General features: G+C 43.1%; 1 protein-coding gene across 11 annotated transcripts in view; it reads right to left on the bottom strand.

The window, feature by feature from the left end:
- shank3a (SH3 and multiple ankyrin repeat domains 3a) overlaps nt 1-10,044 on the bottom strand; it is a 253,618-nt gene that overhangs the window by 91,106 nt on the left and 152,468 nt on the right. For all 11 annotated transcript variants that reach the window (XR_009204503.1, XM_058388450.1, XM_058388454.1 and 8 more), the window contains 3 exons: nt 3,891-4,042; nt 3,099-3,266; nt 1,511-1,627 (listed from right to left, as the gene is read on the bottom strand). Coding sequence is in view for 10 of the 11 variants with exons in the window: in XM_058388450.1 (XP_058244433.1) it covers nt 1,511-1,627; nt 3,099-3,266; nt 3,891-4,042 (437 nt within the window). In the remaining variant the exon portion in view is untranslated. The remainder of the gene's footprint in view (nt 1-1,510; nt 1,628-3,098; nt 3,267-3,890; nt 4,043-10,044) is intronic.

Here is a 10,044-nt window from a genome sequence, read left to right as displayed (position 1 = left end):
AAGCGTCTCTTGCAAGGCTAGCACATGTGAGTTCAGTCAATGTCGTCAGTACAGTACTTTCTCCTTCACCTGAACTCGAAGCAACGATCTGCCGCTATATTCCGGGTAAAGTGTAGATGGGAATAAAATAGGCCCGTTGTGTCATAAGTGCCATATATTTCAGAACGTTTCATTCCAAAGGAAAGAATGAACTGTTCCGAATGAAACAAATGAAGTGTGTCATCATTTACATCATTTATCCCACTGCTTCCTCATTCCAGTCTGCAATGAGATAAACAGAAACTTTAATAGCTCAGGTAAAGAAAAACTGATCCTCTACCAAGCCTCAAATCTGTGTTTTTGGAAGATTTCATTGAGGGAGGATTTTGATGGTGTCTGTGACTAGAATATGACTGGCACCATGCTAGAGGAGCTGCGCTGAGACACGCTGTCTGAATTTACATGCGCAACATCTGCTGCAAACGTTCAGATATTCTCCTCGGCATCCAAACACACAACTTAGAGCTCATATTTACTAAGAGAAGTGCCAATTACAGCCAGTTAACGACCACTTAAGGATGTGTGTGCCAGTAAACACCGGCCAGACTGCATGATTCTCACATGGCTGGTGAAGTATAAAGTCATTGTTCATTGTGTATTTTGGCCCAATGTTTGTTTACTGAGGATTTTAAATTGCCCACAACCTGAAAGTTAAAGGAGTCAATGTTTTGTTTAGCTGGTTGGAATTAATGTAATACGAGTTTAAAACAATAATGAAAACAGTAGCGCAATAATAATAATAATAATAATAGAAAAATCAATGTTTAATTTTATTGTCTCCATCATTGAGGAACTGTGCATTATGAAATTGCTGCAAAAATGAGATGAGATCAGATCTGCAGACAGCGTATTGGAATAAAGTGAATGACATTTTACCAAATGATACCACCGTAAGCTGTGGATGAAAATCTAATGGACAGAAAGTCCCTGAGACAAGAGCTCCTTTTGTTTCAACTTATTCAACAGATTTAGAATAATGTGACTTGGCAGGCTATATGTCTGGATGTTCAAAAAGCTCATATAAGAATGAGATCAGGTGTATGTCTACAGAAGATGAGCATCCTTGTGATGTACCCGAACCACGTAACAGACCCAAAGAGCTGTCTGTTTGACTTCCGCTGTCGAGTGCCCTTTCACAATACCAGATGCGACAGCACCCTTTTTCCTCTTTATTCTAACGATCCGGCCAACAACTGATTATCAGTTTTCGTTTCTTCCAGGTGGAAGTTAATGTTAATGTTATTATGTAAGCATGGCTAATTTAAGCTTAAATTGAAACAGTCAGTTTTTGATGCTTGGGCAGCGCAAAATGCTGCTAAACATGGTCCCTAATGCAGTGAACCTATGTCTGGTTATAAAAGTGTATAACCCTGGCATATGGGTATTCCTGTTATTTCTGCCTACAGCTAAAAACATAGAAGTACGCGTCCATGTGTGTTTAGTAGAGTGCTGTATAGCATGCTTGTTTTACCTGGTTGTAGAGGGCACAGATGTGTAGGGCAGTGTTTCCAGAAGCGTTCTGCGCACTCATGTTGGCTCCGTAAAAGAGAAGGTGCTCCAGATGTTGCACGTGGCCGTGACGACAGGCCTGTTCACACCAAAAACACACACACACACACACACACACAAAAATGTGAAAGAGAGTGTGGCTAATTAAGGTTTGCATTCATTTATGGATAAAAACATCAAAACAGTCATTCTGATTATTGCTAGGAGAATTGGAGGCGTGTATCACCGGAAGAGCTGTATGTACTCTTTTTGTTTCCTGTCTTTCTTTTTCTTTTTCTTCTTGCTCTCTCACATTACTATTCGTTGTGCACACAGCTGATATAAGTGCAATTGTTTTGTATTATCAATGTCACAATTTAATTCTCTATTACTCGGCTACAGCCTCTCTGCATATGAATGAAGTGTGAGGTGTAAAAACACTGGGTTCGAAACCTGCACAAGAGGCCCTCAATGTCGGGGAGAGAAAGAGAGAGAGGGGTTAGAGGAGAACATGAGAGCAGTGAGAAAGGAGGAGGAGGTGGAGAGGGAGTGACAGTGAGAGATAGAGGGCTACAGGTTGTGATAATGTCATGTCTCTTGGACACAAGGGAAAAAACCATGCATACCTGTCAAATTTAGAATCCAATACAAGATGTTATTATTTGTTTTTAAAGCCCTACACGGGCTGGCCCTGTAACCTATCTCAAACCTTGTTTACCCTCAGTCCTCCTACAGAAGCTGAGGTCCTCTGGCCAGTTACTTAATATATATAGCATATGTAGCCATGCATCTCCAGTGCAACACTAAAGATTCTGGCTTATCAAACACATTTAGGGTGAAGGGTCATGCTGTGCATTTTTTGACCAAACCATACATTTCCGAATTCTGCAGCTATCCAGACAAGCAGACAAAACAAAGTGCTTTATAATGCATATACAGCACTGCTCAGATTCTATAACTCTCCAGGCTAGACTCCTTGAAGCACTAACTCATGTCTGTGTGTGCGTGTGTGTGTGTGTGTGTGAGAGAGAGAGAGAGAGAGAGCGAGAGAGAGAGAGAAAGAGAGAGAGAGACGGAGGGGGGGCGAGAGAAAGAGAGAGAGAGGGGGGAGGGAGAGAGAGAGAGATCCATCTGTCCCATATTTCTCTTGATCTTATTAATCTTATAGTGTCAAAGTGACAGTACAACCTCCAGTGAGAATTCATTAACATGGGGAATTAGTGGTAACTATGTGCACACACACACACACACACACACCTTCATCTCATTCTAAACTTGGTTAACTAAATGAAATCTTTATCTATTTTCTCCGTTTAATCCTCATAGGAACAAGCCAAAAGTGGTGTCATGTTCTGTGTGACTAAGAAGAGCATCAGAGCTATAAATGTGTTCAGACACAAAGGGTAAATCCTAGCATAGCTCAAATCACTGTCTTATTTTTCTCACTGCCCTCAGCTACTGACTGCACCAACCCTTTTCTCTAATCCCTGCATCGGTGTGTATGTGTGAGTGTGTGTGGTGGGCTGTGGTGTGGAGGGGGTTTGGAAAGGGAATGCGTGGGTGTGTATTACCTGGTGGATCTCCTGCCAGCCGTTTTCATCCACACAGCCCACCTGAGCGTGGTCATGCAGGAGCAGCTCGCAACAGTAAGGGTCACCGCCCACCATGGAGCTGTGGTACAGCGGAGTCAAACCCCGACTGTCTTTATAGTCTGGACTCGCACCCAGGTCCAGCAGTGTCTACACAGACACACACATACACACACTTTAGCCCTGAGACTGGACCTGAATAATATCTGATCAGCGGTGGTCCTGTGGTACTTCCTCATCACTTATGGATGGTGTAGAGAGAAGCTGATAAATTGTGAATAGCAAGTTGAGCTACAGGGTGAACCTACAGAGTGCAATAATTCAGTGAAGTTGCACTGCTTTTTAGGTCACTGAGGGAAATGACTATGACCTGTGTGCCTAAAAATGGCACCTAAAGTCTATGTGGGTGTTCAGTAACCTAAAGGATCTGATATATGGTATAAAGGATGATCTAGAGTCATTTCTTTTAGTTAAAAAAAAAATCAAAAACAATAAATGATGCAGAAAAAAATTTCTGTCTTGAACAAAACAGCATAACAAACTGGTACTTTACCTCAGAAGGAGACATTCAAAACCCCTTAGATTTGGACAAAAATCACAAACTCTCTCTCTCTCTCTCTCTCTCTCTCTCTCTCTCTCTCTCTCGCTCTCCACAAACACTGCTTTTCCTTAATAAGTATATACAGGCACTGACCATGTTCCAATATAAGAAGCATCAATTGTACACAGACATCTGTGTGTGTGTGTGTGTGTGTGTGTGTGTGTTGTACTTACAATCAGAGCTGTATGGTTTTTTGTGCGCACAGCTTTATGGAGAGCGGTGATGCCATCTCGAGTTCTGAAGTCCAGATGAGCTCCTCCACCTTTCAGTACCTTAATGAGCTCCGCACAGCCTTCTAACTGAGCCGCCATCGTTAATGGACACTCTACACACACATCAAAACACACACACACACAACACTTTGAGAAAAGGTTTAAATAAGTAATTTTTTTTTTTGTATTGGGTTTATTCCATTAAAAATAAACAAGTCTTTTATACAGGTTTTTTTTTTTTCATCACCCACACCCCAAACCTGGACAAACACACACATGTCTAAAAGATACCAGCAGTGGACTAGCATTGTTTTGACTGACAGGAGAAGAAGGAAAAGAAGGAGGACCTTGTTTTCAGTTACAATCCATGTATTGTTGTGGCACTCAGACTCCTGATTTTAGAAGGGAGTGCGAACACAAAGCTTATTATGATGGCTTATTATTCAGTTATTCATCTTATAGAGTATAATTCAGTAACTATGAATTACTCAGTAACCACAGTAGCGGTCAGACTTCACTCCTGACGTGTATCAATGAGTCTTGGCCATCCATGACCCTGTCACCGGTTCACCACTGTTCCTTCCTTGGAGCACTTTTGATAGATACTGACCACTGCAGACCGGGAACACCCCACAAGAGCTGCAGTTTTGGAGATGCTCTGATCCAGTCGTCTAGCCATCACAATTTGGCCCTCGTCAAACTCAATCAAATCCTTACGCTTGTCCATTTTTCCTGGTTCTAACACATCAACTTTGAGGACAAAATGTTCACTTGCTGCCTGATATATCCCACCCACTAACAGGTGCCATGATGAGGAGATCATCAGTGTTATTCACTTCACCTCTCCCTGCTCATAACGATATGCCTGATCAGTGCAAACTCTCTCTCTCTCTCTCTCTTCTCTGACGTAAATTGCTGGCACTACAGATGCTTTTCATCAATGTCTATAGAAAACATCAAAATAATTCCACACACTTTCAAATAAATCTTTATTTTGACGCTCTGGTTTGCACATTTGTGTGTAATTTGTTACTTTAAAAACAATAAGATATTAGAATGAAGTATTATTGTCTAAATAAAGGTGATGACCACTTCCTGTCTAAACAGAATGAAGATTTCAGCAGCGTTGTGGTACGAGTGTAAAGAGCAATATTTGAATTTTAAACCACACAAAACAATACCATCCACTCTTACACATTTAACTACACAAATATCACATTAATAAAGTCTTTGCTTAACCGTTTCTCTGGAAATGTTTCGTAATGGACAGTGTCCCCTACAGGCTCAACAGTGACATGTTTATTACTGTGCAGTTCTGAATTACATAAAGAATCTATAACAGTACAATCAGATAACACAATTCTCAACCGCATCAGTGTCAGCATCATTCTCTCACACACATCCCTACACATACTCCCATGCACACACACACACACACACACACCTACAAACACACACCAGACCTTCACAGACACACATCGCTACACATACTCCCATGCACACACACACACACACACACACACCTACAAACACACACCAGACCTTCACAGACACACATCGCTACACATACTCCCATGCACACACACACACACACACACACACCTACAAACACACACCAGACCTTCACAGACACACATCCCTACACATACTCCCATGCACACACACACACACACACACACACACACACACACACACACACACCTACAAACACACACCAGACCTTCACAGACACACATCCCTACACATACTCCCATGCACACACACACACACACACACACACCTACAAACACACACCAGACCTTCACAGACACACATCCCTACACATACTCCCATGCACACACACACACACACACACCTACAAACACACACCAGACTTCACAGACACACATCCCTACACATACTCCCATGCACACACACACACACACACACCTACAAACACACACCAGACCTTCACAGACACACATCCCTACACATACTCCCATGCACACACACACACACACACACCTACAAACACACACCAGACCTTCACAGACACACATCCCTACACATACTCCCATGCACACACACACACACACACCTACAAACACACACCAGACCTTCACAGACACACATCCCTACACATACTCCCATGCACACCCACACACACACACACACACACACACACACCTACAAACACACACCAGACCTTCACACACATCCCTACACATACTCCCATGCACACACACACACACACACACACACACCTACAAACACACACCAGACCTTCACAGACACACATCCCTACACATACTCCCATGCACACACACACACACACACACCTACAAACACACACCAGACCTTCACAGACACACATCCCTACACATACTCCCATGCACACACACACACACACACACACCTACAAACACACACCAGACCTTCACAGACACACATCCCTACACATACTCCCATGCACACACACACACACACACACCTACAAACACACACCAGACCTTCACAGACACACATCCCTACACATACTCCCATGCACACACACACACACACACACACCTACAAACACACACCAGACCTTCACAGACACACATCCCTACACATACTCCCATGCACACACACACACACACACACACACACACCTACAAACACACACCAGACCTTCACAGACACACATCCCTACACATACTCCCATGCACACCCACACACACACACACACACACACACACACACACCTACAAACACACACCAGACCTTCACACACATCCCTACACATACTCCCATGCACACACACACACACACACACACACACACACCTACAAACACACACCAGACCTTCACAGACACACATCCCTACACATACTCCCATGCACACACACACACACACACACACACACACACACCTACAAACACACACCAGACCTTCACAGACACACATCGCTACACATACTCCCATGCACACACACACACACACACACACACACCTACAAACACACACCAGACCTTCACAGACACACATCCCTACACATACTCCCATGCACACACACACACACACACACACACACACACCTACAAACACACACCAGACCTTCACAGACACACATCCCTACACATACTCCCATGCACACACACACACACACCTACAAACACACACCAGACCTTCACAGACACACATCACTACACATACTCCCATGCACACACACACACACACACACCTACAAACACACACCAGACCTTCACACACATCCCTACAATACTCCCATGCACACACTCAAACACACACACACACCTACAAACACACACCAGACCTTCACAGACACACATCCCTACACATACTCTCATGCACACACTCAAACACACACACACACCTACAAACACACACCAGACCTTCACACACATCCCTACACATACTCCCATGCACACACTCAAACACACACACACACCTACAAACACACACCAGACCTTCACACACATCCCTACACATACTCCCGTGCACACACTCAAACACACACACACCTACAAACACACACCAGACCTTCACAGACACACATCCCTACACATACTCCCATGCACACACACACACACACACACACCTACAAACACACACCAGACCTTCACACACATCCCTACACATACTCCCGTGCACACACTCAAACACACACACACACCTACAAACACACACCAGACCTTCACAGACACACATCCCTACATACTCCGTGCACTCACTCACACACACACACACCTACAAACACACACCCGACCTTCACAGACACACATCCCTACACATACTCCCCTGCACACACACACACACACACACACACCTACAAACACACACCAGACCTTCACACACATCCCTACACATACTCCCGTGCACACACTCAAACACACACACACCTACAAACACACACCAGACCTTCACAGACACACATCCCTACACATACTCCCATGCACACACACACACACACACACACACCTACAAACACACACCAGACCTTCACACACATCCCTACACATACTCCCGTGCACACACTCAAACACACACACACACCTACAAACACACACCAGACCTTCACAGACACACATCCCTACACATACTCCCGTGCATACACTCAAACACACACACACACACCTACAAACACACACCAGACCTTCACAGACACACATCCCTACACATACTCCCGTGCACACACTCAAACACACACACATACCAGACCTTCACAGACACACATCCCTACACACACACACACACAGACCTACACAGACACACACACACACCTGTATGCACACAGACACGAACACACCCCTACACACACACACACACACACGCACACACACACACACACACATACACCCGTACACATACAAACACACACCAGACACACATATACACCCCTACACTTACTTCCCCCCCCCCCCCCCCCCACACACACACACACGGCATTTTGTTCCATTATCACCTCAAAGATTGCACCTAGGTCATTTATAACAACTGAATAAAAATGGTGAATAAAAATGAGTTGATCTGCATAAAAGTCTTCTGGTCTTCCTATAATGCAATGTCAGAGGTCAGGCCATGATCATACAAAAACCATACCTCTTTCCTTTTTTACTAAGTTCTCTCTCTCTCTCTCTCTCTCTCTCTCTTATCTTACTTACCCACTGGATAAATACATAAATGAATATTACCACATACTAGTCATCAAAAGAAACACAAGAGCATCAAATAAAAATATGTCCTGTACACTCCATGTCAAATACACAGAGCGGAAATTTCTCTCTGGACTGCGCTGAAGAGTTCGAGCTGATGTGCTAAATTCATGAGATTGACGCATGATTACTTTTTAATTCAGCTTCTATTCTCAGTCTCTGCTGAAAGACTTGCTCCAAAAATGATGAGCGTCTCCGTCCTGATTCGGCTACAGCTGATCTCACTAATAAAAGCCGGGGCAAATTCATACAAGTGTCTTGGGACATTTTTTAACACGTGTAAATATACATGAAGACATCTCTGGACAATAATAGACATCTCTATTATTGATTATCTGATTAAATAGAGAGCAGATTTCTTTCTAAGCTAGCATTCAGCACCAACATAGGCTAGTATTACAGTAGCGAATAATCATAATGGGGTGTCTATTATAAAGCATTTCATAATAGAGTTAACATATAGGGTTATACAGACTCTGTTTCTTACATAATAAACAGTTTTAGAGACCTGCATGAATATTAATGAATTCTGTGGAATTAAGTTATGTTGTCTTTATTTGTCATGTATACATTACTGCACTTTCTACGTATATATCCCATCCTTTGGGGATTGAGGTCAGCCATGATGCACCACCCCTGGAGCAGGGTGGGTTGGGGGCCTTTCTCAAGGGGTGGCAGATTGACAGTGCAGGGGCTTGAACCCTAATCTTCCAGACAATACCCAGAGCCTTAACCACTTAGATATTTACACTTCAATCCTTGTTTCCGGGAAATAACATTTGGTGATGTTATATGCTTTACTGTTACCGGACAGTATTTTCATGAATCCTAGCCTGCAAGGTTTTCTTTTCTATTGGTGTTATGTCCTTCAGTACTTCAGATTAATTTAGCTACTCATATAATAACAGGTAATATTTTTTTTTTTATTTAAGTATCCAAGCCTAATGTGCTTAAAGTAAATTGTCAGAATATTACCATTTTGATCCTGATACCAAAACCAGGTGAAGTATTGAGATTTCTTCCAAATTAACAAAAAACACACACACACACACACACACACACACAAAAAGGAAAAATCTAATTTGCAGTAGAGGGAGAGAAAGCGCCGTCTGCATGCTGGTTTTATTTCAAGCCTCTAAAACCTTCCAACAATGTGACCTTACGACTTTACGCATTTTCCAATAAATCCAGCTGCCATACAGCAACCATTCCCTTTCTTCTGCACATGTATGCCATATGGAGGCATCTGTGTGGCAGACTGTGAATACAGGCAGAGTTACAGGTAAAGCTGTACCACAGTAACATGTATAAGTGTTCTGTTGTGTCTGTTTACTGCTCATCTTATCTCGGCCTATCTATTGTACACCTATGATATTGTATTGTATTGCCTATGATATTGTATTGTAATGTGACTTGGGAT

This window comes from Hemibagrus wyckioides, linkage group LG04, assembly GCF_019097595.1.
Source record: "Hemibagrus wyckioides isolate EC202008001 linkage group LG04, SWU_Hwy_1.0, whole genome shotgun sequence".
Lineage (NCBI taxonomy): Eukaryota > Metazoa > Chordata > Actinopteri > Siluriformes > Bagridae > Hemibagrus > Hemibagrus wyckioides.
The sequence above is the reverse complement of the archived record's forward strand: the minus strand, read 5'-3'. Positions and strand labels throughout refer to the sequence as shown.